Here is a 14,218-nt window from a genome sequence, read left to right as displayed (position 1 = left end):
CAAGTCCTACCCCAGCCTCAGCCTGTCACCCAGGGAATGCCCCTGTGCCCCTGGCTGATCCAGGGAACAAGCCTTGCCCTTCACTGGCCTCTTTGTAACTTACCACTGAGGCAATTAACAAACTGGTCCTAAAGAGAGAGGAATCAGGAGCTCAGCCCCTTTAGTCTTTAATGCCCCTGCTGCAATGTCCCCACAACCTTCAAAAATGAAGCTCATACAAGAGCATGTGGGCTCAAGAAATAGTGAAGCATCTCTTCCACTGCTGCTGTGGCACCTGCTCTGTGACCAAGGGCTTGGTCTAGAGAAATGGTCCTCATTTGCATGTTACCTGCAGTTATAAACAAGCTGAACCTCCTTCTGCCATTAAATGTGAAACCAGCTGAGAGCAGGCTCTCACCCAAAACTGACAGGGTGTGCACACGGTAACAGTTTACCTCTCTTGTCTGTAATTAATCTTCCAGGTCTCTGCATCATGTAGGCTTTCACAGTAGAAAGGACCAAACTTCTTGCAGTCTCAAAGTCAGTGAAGATTCAGTTAGTCTTTATTTTATTCTGACAGGCTTCTTTATCCCAGAGACAATACTAAGACACGTGATTTTACCAGGATTTTTTCACAGAGATCAGTCCAGTCACAAAAAGGAGGAAAATAGCATGTTACAAAATTATTTTTTGAAAAAAAGATTTGAAATAGATTTATATGCCATTTTGTCTCTATTGCCACAGACCTCTTACATAATTAGTCTGTGGCATAAACAGAACAACACATGAGTATTCACCAAAACCCATCCTCGACACTTTTTGAGTTTACAAATTAAACCTGTCCAGGCACTGTGAGTCACTGAAGGAGGCAAGCAAAGAGTTAAACAAGCTTTAAATCACCAAGAAAAATGCCCAGAGTGAGTTTCAAAAGCAGCAAGACGAAGACCAGTGTGTGGCTCAATGCATGTGTGTAAAGACAGGAGGCACAAAAAGGAACACTTTGCTTTTCTTACAGCAAAAGGGAAAGAGGAGAACCCAGCACAGGACTGTTCTTGCTGCTGCAAGACAGGGAGCCCCACTGACCCAGGCCCTGCTCCACAAGGGAAAGAGCATCAAGGAGGAGATCTGCAAACTGAGATCCTGGAAAACACAGAGGCACCAGACTTGGCACAGGACACCTGACACCAGCTGCTCTCACAGCATGGATTCCTCAACTCTGTACCCTGGCTGGAGAAAACTCAGCACCAGCAGCTCACCCTCTTCGCCCCAGACAAAGCAGGATTTCCTCACCCACCTCCCTGGAGACTTGCCAGGAGTTTCCCAAACCAGTGAAGGTCAAGACAGAAGAAAACAAGTGGCCAGCCACAAATCCACTCACTTGCGGTGGAGCAGAGTAAGCTGAACCCTTTCCTCCAGGGAACAAACACAGACATGGGGCAGCTGGCAACTTGGCTGGCAACTCCTCAGGGCTCACAGCAGCATCCCCACTTCCCCTTTCACGATGTTTGTGTGCTCCAAAATCTCTCTGCTCACCTCTCTTTCAGGGATCTCTTCCATAGCCAGTGCTGACCAGGCACAGGGTAAGGGTCAAGGTTTCACATTGGTAGCACAAAGATCAAGGATTTGCTGGTACAGTATCTAAGTTACATTGATAGTATGAACACCTGTCTTTTTTTTTTTTTTTTTACGTTTTGTATTATGTTTTTAACTTAGGCACATGGCTGGGCTCAGGAACAGAGAGCATCTTTTGTCTAAAACTCCAATATTCCACTCCTTTCTGGGGGCTTTCCCTATTCACATCACACCTGGTCACAGCCTAATTCTTAAAAGCACATTTACTTAATTCATCAAGTAAGTAACACCTCTGAGGAGCCAGACCTCCAGAGCAGATGCTGGCTAATGTTTGAGATGCAGTATCATTTGGGAAAGCCAGACCCAGAGAAAGCTGAAGGCAACCCCTTGAGTACACTTTAATCCTCCTCTTCCCATCCAAACCAGGGGACCAGGGTATCCCCCTTACAAACAAGCCCTTATCTTTTTGACATGAAATGTGCAGAACCCGCAGACCATTCCCAAGGGCAGGAAGATTCACTTGAAGCTCAAGCTGAAGCCCAGAGGGTTACAAGGCCACCTCAGCACACACTGTTTGCTGGACTGTGTGTGACCCTCCTCTCACCCACAGCCACTGGCAGCACAGGGACCACCATCCCCATCCGCAGCGCTGCCTCTGCTTTTCTGGATAACTGCACCACTGAGCACTCAAGTTTTTCATCTCCCAATTGCTTTTCCCTGTGTTACTTCAGAAAAAAACCCACAACCCACACACTGAGCTACCACCAAGATGACTGGGACAGAGGAGCCTGTCCAAAGCAGATGCTGGGTGAGAGCTATCAACCCCCCACAGAGGCAATCTCGGAAAACCCTGCAATGAAGAGAGGAAACAAAAAAGCCTGTGAGCAGCTGAGGGAGATGTTCATTCTATCGATTGTGTAAACTGTCAGTGGAGTGGCAATGAGCAATTTTTTTTTTTTGTTTCTGTCCTGGGGAATAATCCAGCCCGATAATTAGTACATAAGAGATAAGTGGAAAATGAGACATCTAGCGAGGGTGGTTCAAGCCTCCTCATGACATTGATAATGTGCAGATACATAGATCACTGTCGGGGCAAACTGCCACTGTGAGCCTGTGTCTTCCCATTGCCTCATCAATCCATCATCCGCTTAGCTACTGACACCTTGGCAGGCACACACCACCAGCCCTGCATTTGAATTGAGAGGAGCAGGCTCCACCAGGGAATACAGATTTAAAAATCTAAGATTCAAATTTGTTTAAGTATTGTGAACAGCAATTCCCTTGCAAGGCATCTTCCTTGCCCTTTTGCCAAGGGGGAACAGTTGAGTCTTTGTTAGAAGTACAAATTGCTTCTTAATGCAAAGGATAAAGCAGAGCCCAGGCACCTCCTTAGAATTCCTCCTGGCTCCTGCTAATGCTGCTGCATGTCAATTTTAATTTTTTGAAATTTAAACCAAGGGCTTTGTGTCTAAGCTCCATTTCATTGAAGGAGGGGGGAGGAATAGTCAAAAAGGATTATGAATCCAGTGGGAATTGAGGATCCATAGCAATTATACTTCATTTGGATGGTCTTAAGACACTGGATTTAATCATATTCTAAATAGTACAAATCGACAAGACATAAGAGATTGATAAGTGTCTAACACGTGTACCTGGTTATGAACTCTGCTTCCCTCAGCAGGGGATGTTTGAGGACAGAAGAATTGCTTTCTGCCTTTGACCCTCCCCTTCCAGCCAATGAGACAATACCCACTGAGGACTAGGTAGGAGACAGGGGTGACTGTAAGAACTTGGTCATCATGGGACTGCCCCAAAGTGGGGCTGGAACAAGGCTATCTGAATGTGGCTCCCTTTCCTCCTGCAAAATCAGGGTAGGGGCAAAGCTCCAGCCTTGGCAGAGCTGTTTCAGACCAGCTCCCATCCCTCTTGTCTGTGAAACTGCACTAACACTGGGAAGGGAAGAGAGCTGATAGGGAGGTAAGACTTTCAGGATGGAAAAATGAAATGACAAGACAGTAAAATGAAAGTAAGTGCTTTTGTAAATCAATTTAGCTCTTCTAGCTTCAGCAGAGCAGTCCCAATTTACCCAAACTGAGGAGGTTACCTACTGGGGTGATGATGACAAATGCACCTCCTCCACCAAAGGCTCAGAACCACATGCACTACTGACACACCTATGCATTTTGAAAAAAGACCAAGGGTGACTGGGATTTACAGAGGACCATCAGGAGAAAACCCTTCTAAATGGTCTGAATCCATCAGTCTTGAGCGAGTTTTCTCACCCAGCCCTTCTCAGGCACTGCGCAGACCCATCTCCAGTCAGGTGTGGTTTCCAACCCATACACACACTGCAAATGCAAGAGTTTAGACAAACTCTCTCCCCTGCAGCCTTCTTAACATTTGTCAAGCATGTTACAGGAACATGGCATTCCATAATCACTGATTAAAGTGCTTTTTCTGTACTTCACTAACCTCTGGATCAGGTTTTAACCCAGTAAATCTGTTTAGGAGATTTGCTCCACACCCACACTTTCACCTCTTGATAACTGTGTGCCTTCTTTTCACTCAACTGCATAAAAGGTGAAGCTTTTTTCCTCTCTCTCTCCTTCTTCCCAGCCCCCTTGAATCGTATTCAAGACGTAGGCAAGGAACCCCATCCTAACTTTAAATATGACTATAGACCGAATGGACCCCCTCCTTTACTCCCCACCCTCCTGTGGCACCACCACAGTGCTGCTTTGTAGCACTGGAAGAGACAGAAAGCAAGAAGGCATTGTCTAAAAACATAATTTAATGTGGTATTTGGGTGGCTGTGGTCAATGACCAAATTCTTTTGCAGACAGAAACAGGTTTGACGTTAATGACACCATCATTCACACGAGCATTGCATTGCACAGAAAGAAAAGTTTACACTTGACCCCATACAAAGCAGCAGAGAAAAAAACTGTTATGATCCAGTCCCACTTCGTGAGTAGTCAATCTGAAAATTCATCATTGTCATTAATAATTATTGATGAAAAAATGTGACCTGTTCAAATTCCGTGTGTGACACAGTCCAAACTCTGGGCTCTTTTAAACCCTCCTGGAACCACTCGAGAGTTTCAAGCTGCCAAGTTCCTCATGTGACACACGAAACACTCAGGCAGACAAAGGGAGAGTGGGGGTCAGAAGAAACGGGAGAGAGTAAGGAAGGGGTTCACTTTGTTTCATTTCTATTTTGTTTCCACAAGGGTGAAAATAAAAACAGACAAACTGATAATGAAGCTAAAGTGACCTGCGGAGACAGTGGACACCAGCAGGAAAAGCAGCACGATGGGGTATGGAATTGCCAAACAGCCCCAAGTGCATCAGTGGCGGGGCCAGTTGTGTCACTTGTGTGTTAATCAGGGTATAAAAGAAAGCCAGAGAAAGTGCTGTACTTATTGTTGTTGCCTCCGTGTGCTTTGCCTCCATCCAGCTTGACATACACTTCGTCGCCGGAGTCCAGGTGCAGCACCACGCTGTTGCTGGCATAGTCGTAGTTCTGGTCTGCGTCCTGGGCGATGGCACTGGCCCGCACCTGCCAACACAGCCGCTGGGCACATCAGCACCCCTACCCCTCTTGCCCAGCACCTCAATTAGCCCTATGAGTCACTCTTCCGCAGATCCCCCATCAGTCCTCCAGGTACCTCTATTCCGGCCCCTCCATTAGTCCCCCAGCCCCTCTTTCTCAACCCTTCCATCAATGCCCCCAGTGGCTCTTTCCCAACCCCTCCACTCTACACTGTGTCCTCCCTCCCGCCTCTGTCCTCGCTTCTCCTTCTCCGCAGTCCGGCAGAAAAGTTTGCAAGCCGGGAGTTCGGAATTTGTCGCGGCTCTAGAGGTGCACCCCCGCCCCGACGGCGCGAAGGATGCTCCCGCTGGCTCTTTTCCCGGCAGCGGCGGCGGCCGGTGCCGCGCCCGCGGCACGGGGACGGCGGGAGGGGGACGACCGGGGGACCCCGGGCGGAGAGGACGCGAGGGAGAGCGGCGGAACCCACCTGGCCGTTCTTGCAGAGGTCGGCCCACATGCTGGTGCCGTCGCCGCCGCGCATGAGGATGTGGTAGGTGAAGAAGTAGATGCCGCGCACCTGGCAGGTGAACTTGCCGCTGGCCGGGTCGTAGTGGTTGCCCAGGTTGGTCACCACGTCGTCGAACTTGAGGACCTCATAGCCCTCGTGGGGGCTCTTGAGCCCCACGTAGAAGGCGATGCGCGGCCCGCTGAAGGCGGCGCTCAGCCCGCCCGCCGCCTCGCCGCCCGCCGCCGCCCCACCGCCGCTCCCGCCGCCGCCCGCGCCCGCCAGCGCCAGCCCGGGCAGCCCCGGCTTCCCCGCGTCGCCCCGCTCCCCCGGCGGGCCCCGCGGACCCGGCGGACCCGGCTCTCCGGGCGGCCCGCGGGGGCCCGGCTTGCCCGGCCGGCCCGGCTCCCCCTTGGGTCCCTGGACGAAGGGCGGCGGGGGGTTGGCGCCCAGGTCCTGCAGGGCCTCCACGGCAGCCGTGCTGCCGGGGCCGGGCGGCCGCCCGCCGCTGTACGGGTCGCAGATCATGCGGCAGGTGCCCATCATCTCGTAGTGGGCGCCGGTGTCGGCGGGCGCTTGCAGCAGCAGCAGCGGCACGGCGACCAGCAGCGCGACGGCCATGGCCAGGGCGAGCCCGGCAGCGGCCAGCAGCCGCCTCCTCCGCTGCCAGAGCCGGGCGGCGGCGGCGAGCAGGTCCTCCTTGCCGTGCGAGGCAATGGTGGCGCGGGGGGCCGGCCGCTCCCTGCGGGGGACGGCAAGAAGAGGCGGTGAGACCCCGCCGCCGGCGCCTCCCCGCCCGGCCCCCGCCTCAGCCCGCCCGCCGGCCGGCCGGGAGCCCCGCCATGCCGAGAGCCGCCCCGCTCCGCTCCGAGGGGACGCGGCGCCCCGTCCGCCCGCCGGGGCTGGGCGGGCGCGGGGGGCGTCGCCTCGGCGAGCGGGCGCCCGGCTCTACCCCTCGGTCCCGCGTGGGGGGACGGGCTCGCCCGCCCCCGTCACCGCCCCGACGTGGGGGGCGCGGGCAGGGCGGACCCACCTGCGGGGGGCCGGGGCGGAGCCGCCTGGGGGGCTCCGGGGCGCCGCCGTCGTTGCGGTCCGCGGAGCGCCCGTCTGCCACCGCCCGCCCGCTCGCCGCGCCGAGCGCCGGTGGCGACGCGGTCCCCCGGGCGGGGCGGGCGGAGGGGAGGGGAGAGGCGGCGGGGCGTCCCGCACGTCCCCGGGCACTCCGGCTGCGGGGGGAGACCGCTCCCGCCCCGCCGTCACCGGCGGAGTCACTGCGGGTGCCGCCCAAACTGCGCCCCGCTGAAAGCGGGACGGTCGGGGACGCATCGCGTTGTCCCGTTCACCTGCCGCCTGAAGTGCTTCCTCCCTGCATCTCTCCATCCCTTCGTCCCTCCATCCCTCTGCCCGCAGCGGGACGGCCGCTGCGCGGAGCCCCGGTCCCGCCGGGGTGAGCTCCCTGCCGCCGCCGACACGCACAGCTTTCTGCGGGAGGTGCCGGGGAAAGCCCCGGCCAGGCAGCAGGTCACCTCAGAGCGATCCCCGCGGCTTCCTCAGGCTCCCCGCGTCCTGCCTCAGCAGCCCAAAGACGAGCGGGACAGCATCGCGGGTGCATCTTGCTCCTCAACACATCCAAGTGCAAGCACGGTCCGTTACCCCCGTCCCGGTTTTCCAAAGGCAGGCAGGGCTTGCCAAGTGAAAAGGGAGCCCTAGGAAGAAATGCCTTTAGCAGAGTTCACGTTAGGTTACAGCACGGTGTTCTGTAGTTTCCCTGCGTAATGACGGGTCCAAATCAAGTGGGTTTCCCCCCGAGAAAACTGTGATTAATTGCCTGTGATTTTCCGAGTAAACGGTGGTAGCACAGCGGGAGCTCTGGCATCGTAAACTGCCTGCGGAGATCTCCCTGGAGAGAAAGTTGGGATCTCACTCACCCACGTGTCTCCGAGCGGCGGGTTAAGCACCCGTCCTGGAAAGAAAGAAAAGAGAGATACAGGGATTACACAGATTGCCTCAGGGCAACATCCCGGTGTCCCACGCTCCGTCGGTGCGTTAGAAGGGTGAATTCCCAGCGGGCTCGCCAGAGCTGAAGGCAGTGTTTGGTCTTACAGCAGGCAGAGCTGCAGGTCGGAGGAGCGAGCCGCCCAGTCTGATCCAACGCCTGCTGAAGCTGATGGCCTGGAGGCATCATATGCAAATAGGGACATACAGGCTTCTTCCAAGAATTGTGGAAATGCCCCAAAAGGACTTGGGACTCTTTTGATAGTTTCTCTTGAAATTTAAGGAGGGAATATAAAGGTTTTTCTGTCTGGAGTGCAGCACTTCAGGACCAGATCTCATCTCAGTTACATCTCTGCGTGCATCCAGAATTTTTCTTGGTGTTATTCGGGCTTTGCTCTGCTGTTGCTGAGATCAGGGTTCAGCCCTGTCCTTTCGAGTGCCTCTGATAATTTTCATCGACACTTATATACTTGAAGGTGGCAGGGAAATTAATTTTGTAAATTAAAACCTTTCCCTGAGCATTGTATGGATAGTCGCATTAAAGTAACTATGTCTATTTCTTAGCACAATGGAGCTAAATGTTTTAAGAGACGAGATTGTGAGGAAAACGTAAGTCCTTTTCCTCTCCTCTCAATTAGAAGTTGCATCCCACAGAGTTATTTTAAGCCCCGACACGTGTCCAAAGCCTTGCAAAATGATTTCTAATAGTTATTTCTGTTCCAGCTTTAGTATAATTTTCCATATATTAACTGTGCTAAATACAAATAAATTCACAGATAAATTACACTGCTTTGCTGCTCATCCCTGCTTAAGCTTCTGTTAATTTCCCTTTTGTTCTGGTATTTGTCACTCGCTCTGTTCTTCCTGGGTATGTGAATCCTATTCCCCCAGAGCTCTGCAAACCCCCCTAAAGTGGATTTTTAATCTCCTGTTTTCCAAAGGCGGCAGCCACACCGTAGCTTTTCTAAACCTTTTCTGAATAATTAAGCGCTTGCATCATTTGGACTCAGTTGCAACGTCCCAATTTGTGGCGACTCACTTCTCTAATGAGGTGACCGGTACTGGGTCCTATATTCTAAATAGAGGCTCACCAGCCCCTTCTGCAAAGCCAGAATTATTTTAGGTGACCGGGTCTGTTATTCCCATAGATCAACAAGGACAGATGATGAAGAAGAAATATATTCTAACTTTCTGCAGGACAAAATCGGCACTGATCTTAATAAGGAAGGTTGAGCATTTGAACAAGTAGGAAGAAAAGATTACAGAGATATCAGCAGTTAGATTAGGTGTCAAATTCTAGCAATTTTGTTTGGGAATTATTTAATTACTCCTCTGTGATGTGGTGAGATGGACTGATCACCTAGTTAATCCCTCGTCAGATTGCTTTAAGGTAAACACAATGTGACTTTAATGTATAATTCCAGTAGGATCTATATTCCTGGAGACCTGGAGTTACTGCCTGACTGATGCAATGCATCTTGTGCCCCAAGACGCAGCGCTTCTGATCCTTGAGGCAGCTGGTACTCGTTACTGAACCTACACCGGTAATTTGGAATATAGGCACAAAAAGGTACCTGGCAACACTTCGGTTACAATTTTTGGTACAGGCTGCTACTACGCTGCTGGGAGCCTGCTTTGCATGTGCAATGGGATGCACCACAGCAGTACAAAGGAGCAGGGAATTACCGAATCAGCTAATGAGGCAGTGTCCGAGGCACTGCCAGCCCCGCAGGGAGGTACCTTTCTTCAACTGGGGTGACAAGTACCAGGGCCCCTCTTAGAGTCAGGCACTTCACCTCTTTCAAAAAGTGAGCCAGGCTGGTGCTCCAGTGCTGGCTGCTGAGGGCTGGCAAGACTCAGGTGCCTCTGGGTGTGCCCAAAGAGGGAAAAGGCACCTACAGGGCATCCCTGGAGAGACACAAAGGCTGTCTGGACCTCGCATTAGACGTTGGCTGAGCAGAGCTTTGGTGATTGCTGCTGTTAGACAAAGCTATTGTTAAGCCCCTAAAAGCTTGTATGGATCTTACTTGAAACTTCTTTTTTAGATGTGGTGTAAGGACATGGGAACCTGACTGATCAGGGAAGCACTTGGCAGTTCAGACACCGTTCCCAAATTTGGACAGGTAAAGAACCCAGACACTTTGCATTGAAGCTCCAAAATTCCAGGAGCACAAGAATTTCCATTCCTTAATTTCTGCTTCAAGGGACAGTCACCCACCCACCTCAGTTTGCTATTAACCTTCAAGAGATGTTGTGCTCCATCAGACCCACTTTCCACAGTCATCCCAGACTGCTGGATTGGGCATCTCACAACTTTTGCATGCACTTACATACATACAAGGCAGTGGTGAGGACACCAGCCTGGGAGGTTGGATGTTTCTTCCAGCGTTTCACCATTTACCAGATTTGGAATATGTTTCTAAATCCCTTTCCAGTTTTCCAGGAGAGTAGTCTCAGACTTGCAAATGTTTGGTGTTGTGAGTTGGATTTTCTCCAGCTTATTCTCTAGGATCTATTCTGCTGTAAAATGCCCTCTCCCAAGAGACAGAAAGGAAACAATCTGATGACTGAAGGAGCTCAGGGATGAGCTTTCAAACCTGTCACTGTGGCTGAGCCACCTTTCAGGACATGGGCAGTCTGTCCCTCTGGAGGCAAACACAGGACACTCCTGCAGGCTGCAGCTGGCCATCTGTATTTCTCAGGGAGGTTGTCAGCAGGGTGACAAGGAGGAGATCTGGATTCACCTTGATTTTCTGCCTGAGAAATACCAACCTGTGTTCCCTGGAGCGCTACAAAAATCTTCCAGGGTGCAAGATATCCAGGGAAGATGGGGAGAGCAGATGAGAGCACTGTATGCCCTTATGCTGAACCTGTTCTTCTTTGCATAAGAAGAATTAAAGATTCATTGAGTTATAAGAGGAAGATCAAACTTTAGTATAATTTTTAGTTTAGTGGTGAGACCATCTACCTGATCTGGAGTTTCAGTCTTCCTCCAGAAGCTGATTGTGAATTCCAGCCAGGAGGACACAATTCCTGTTCCTGAAAGACCAATTCCAACTGCTGAACTAAAGACTCCTCTGCACTTGCTCTCTTTTCTCTCAGAAGGTTTACTTTTTTTTTTTCACCTTCTCAGCTGCACATCCTTAGCACAAACTGAGCTCATGAACTCAAGCATGTGGTTGTTCCAAGTCCAACAAGAGCTGAACCATCTGTAAACCTGGCAGGATACAGCAAGATTCAGACCCACTGAGGAGGTGGAAGTTCCAAGCACAGGTGCAAGGTGTTGTACATTTGAAGTTCTTGCAGACTGAAGGTAGGTACTTTCTGAGTTAGGTGCTTCCATGATTGGACTGGTAAAATACTTTTAAGAAGCTGAAATCAAGATTACTTTGAGTAAAGGCACTGTACCCTTAGATCCAGTACCCTCATCCATCCCAGTGTGTAGCTTTGTTTTGCTGTCTTTTGTCCTAATTGATGGAAGTTATGGATAACATTACATTCTGATCCTCTGAAGTACTTCATTCATTGCCTTTATCACATCATGAGATATTTCTCATTTCCAAAATTAGCTATCTGGAACTTTGTGTATTCAACAGCTAGTAAAACATAATACATATAGTTTTTATATTAAAATGCTCACATTTCTTGTTAAAAGCACATTCAAATCTGTTAATGTTCAGAATGCATATAATATTATTTTCATTCATAAAATATAAAATGTAATGACACTGATTATTTTTGCTTAATGGAGGGGAAAATTTAGAAATGGTTAGGTTTATTGTATTAGCAGCCATCATTCCCCACAAATATTGTGCACTTCTTTATTACCTATGCCAGGGTTTCCAATAGGACTTGTTTTAAGAGCACAAAGCTCCATTTACTCACATTTGATGGACCCCATGGGTGCATGAGGTCCTGCACAGCAGCAAAAGCATTTTATTACATAGAACAAGGAGAGGAGCTGGCTCTTTTCTGACTGTCTGTAAGGCAGAGTTGCAATAGGCCACAGGCACTTGAGCTGCTGTAGCAATGCATAAATTTCTGTCCATACAGTCAGAATCATCCCCTTGTTCCAGCACAGTGTCCATTAGCGATCCTGCTGAAGGAGAAGCTTGCACACCATCCAGACAGACACTGCAGCTGCCTGGGATTTGTTGGGTGTATCGATCCCTGTGAACTGCTGCTATTTGCATTTTGCCACATCCACTTGCTGCACAGGGAAGCTGGCTCTCCCTCTGTTGGACAAGTACCTTTGAGTGTTTACAAGAGAGCAGCTTACAAACCCCAGAGCTGCCTTCAGGGCACTGCTTGGAGAAATACCAAAAGGTGTGGAGAGGATCAGTGAGAACCCAATGCCTTCATATTCCCAAAATAGGTACTGTTCACCAAACTCAGAATAAATCAGCCTGTATTTTCCGGGGAAAAAAAAAAAAATTATAGCAACTGAACCTTGCTTCCCACTTTTGCCCTGCTGGGACTTTTGCCCTTGCCTTCTCTCACAGCAGGGTCACACCCTGAAGTTAATGCATCAAAGATTAGATAAATTCTGTGAGAACAGAACAACCTCAGACAAAGACTAAAGCTGGTGCTGAAGATGCCTGGTCCAAGCATCCATGGCTGCTCCTGTTCCCAGGAAACTGTTCTGAACTCTATTGGGAGCAGCAGCTGATACCTGGCCCCGGCAGCCAAAGTGGTAGAAGAAACACCAAAGGAGCTCCAAGTTGTTTGGGAGCTCCCTGCTCCCAGAGCAGGTCTTCAGCTGGATGTAGAGTAGGTTTAGAGAGAAACAAAACCGTCCTGAAGAAACGGCAGGATATGAGCATCACCACCTGTCAAACATCAGCTTTGAAGGATGTCTTGCTTAGAAACAGTCAATTAAAATGAAGCTTGCCCTTAACCAGCTGCATTTGGGTCACAGCAAGAGCAAGTTCAGCTCCCCTTTCCTAATTCTCTGCTTCTCAGTATGTGTTTACAAATGGCTTGAGGAGAAACATGTTGGCCCTAGATTTGTCTTGTTCAATTTGTCTCCTTAGATAACTAATGCTTTTCCAGTGTGACTGCTGCAATAACTCTGCACTATCTATACAAATAAGCATCTGCTTTTTAAATTGAGCTAGGGCCTTCCACACAAGATACAAATAGTTAAGTAATAGTTAAGTGTGGATATTCTCAGTTTAGTCAGAAAGAAAAAGAGAAGGATTTCTACCAAGCTAAGCCTGGGAAAAAGTCCGGGAGGGATGTAAACCATCTATTGTCTTGTTTTGCATTCATAGTGTTTATAAATATGTTTTACCACACTGACCTAAGTCCAGTGTACCAATCAGGTGAAATGTTTTTACTCTAAGACCAATGGAATTAATGTTCATGATGTTCTCTATAAAAGAGAGAGTTCCTTTTGAATAAACACTCATTCTTTGCCTTCTGAAGACAGAGCCTCTGCATTCCCATCCCTGCCTCAACAGCAACAGTTAAGTATTATTTTTTTAACATGTATTGGGGGTGTATTAAAAGAAAGAGATCCCTTGCCTTCTGAGTACAAGGTGTACACTTCACCAAGCTGCTCAGCAAAATGTGTGTGCATAAAACCAAACCCATGGCAGGTTCTCCAGCTCAAAATCACCCATCTCTGTCCCAAGCTCTCAGAAATTCCCAGGACTCAGCTCTCAAGCCTTCATGACTTCCTTCAGAAGAGTTAAGAGGGAGGCTGGAAAGTCAGAGTATTAAATTCAGTCCGTTTAAGCAGACCCCTTGTCTCAAATCAGCAAAATTTCCATACCCAACCACGAGGCTGAATCTTTCCATTCCATGAAAGGAAAAATTGCTGCAGGGAATTGATGTGCATGGACAGCTGGTTTCACCAGGATGAAAGACACACATTAAAAATGCTTTTGAAATGCATTTGGGCTTCCCTCCGGGAGTTTGCTAAACCTGCAGTCAGGTACCAAAAAGAATTTGTCCCCTTAAGGCAAAGACAAGATTAAAATTAGTAAGAAATAATAGCCAAAGCCACAGGTGGGACAGATGGCGTTGAATGGACATCTGTTGGAATAACATTGAGTTTCCATGATAGATTTTTACCCTGCATCCCCCAAAATTAAATGTGCTCCTCTGCTAATCAAGTAGCGTGAAGAGGAAGATGTGTGGATTGGAAACCCAAAGCTAAGGATGGCAGGAATTGGCTTAACACCTCCATCAGCAATAAGAAACACACAGTGAGTGGGGTGTAAAAGCTGGAGAGGGCATATGGAGGTGGGGCAGATGGTTTGGCTCTGTGATGCTCTGCTCTGGTTTATTGGTGCCCAGGAGAGGAGTCACTGCTGCTCTGAGGAGCTGTAAGGTCTGTGCAGAGGGAAGGTGCTTTGTTACTCTCAGGCAAACAGATGAAGAGGTTTGACTGCCACCTCTGGAGTAAGGGCAGTTTGGGGTGTTGCAGAGAGGAGACAGAGAGCTGGAGACAAAAGGTCAAGGAGAAGCAGTCCAGTGGCATGGATCAGCCAGAAAACCTCCTGTACCTCTGAGACACCCAGGGAATTAATAACCAGACTAACTGTGACAACTGTTTTTGCAAAAGCCCTGCCAAGCTGAAAGAGTAACTGAAAGAAAAACATACATTTCTATAAAAATGAAGCTTTAAA

At 49.6% G+C, this 14,218-nt stretch overlaps 1 protein-coding gene across 1 annotated transcript; it reads right to left on the bottom strand.

Annotated features, from left to right (window-relative positions):
* Positions 1-4,324: 4,324 nt before the first annotated feature.
* On the bottom strand, positions 4,325-6,678 carry C1QL2 (complement C1q like 2). The gene is made up of 3 exons (XM_053947856.1): positions 6,622-6,678; positions 5,571-6,330; positions 4,325-5,110 (listed from the first exon to the last, which is right to left on the bottom strand). Exons 2-3 carry the CDS (start codon positions 6,207-6,209, stop codon positions 4,931-4,933), a joined length of 819 nt encoding a protein of 272 aa, XP_053803831.1. The 5' UTR covers positions 6,210-6,330; positions 6,622-6,678; the 3' UTR covers positions 4,325-4,930.
* Positions 6,679-14,218: the final 7,540 nt, after the last annotated feature.

This window comes from Vidua chalybeata, chromosome 7, assembly GCF_026979565.1.
Source record: "Vidua chalybeata isolate OUT-0048 chromosome 7, bVidCha1 merged haplotype, whole genome shotgun sequence".
Classification (NCBI taxonomy): Eukaryota; Metazoa; Chordata; class Aves; order Passeriformes; family Viduidae; genus Vidua; species Vidua chalybeata.
Note: the sequence above shows the minus strand (reverse complement) of the source record. Positions and strands in the feature narration are given on the sequence as shown.

What these genes read in the sequence shown, in the direction of transcription:
- C1QL2 (XM_053947856.1), bottom strand. Translation starts at nt 6,209, where the DNA reads ATGGCCGTCGCGCTGCTGGTCGCCGTGCCGCTGCTGCTGCTGCAAGCG. An exon ending in ACCTCTGCAAGAACGGCCAG is followed by an intron (nt 5,111 to 5,570) that starts GTGGGTTCCGCC and finishes CTGTGTTGGCAG; the next exon opens with GTGCGGGCCAGTGCCATCGC.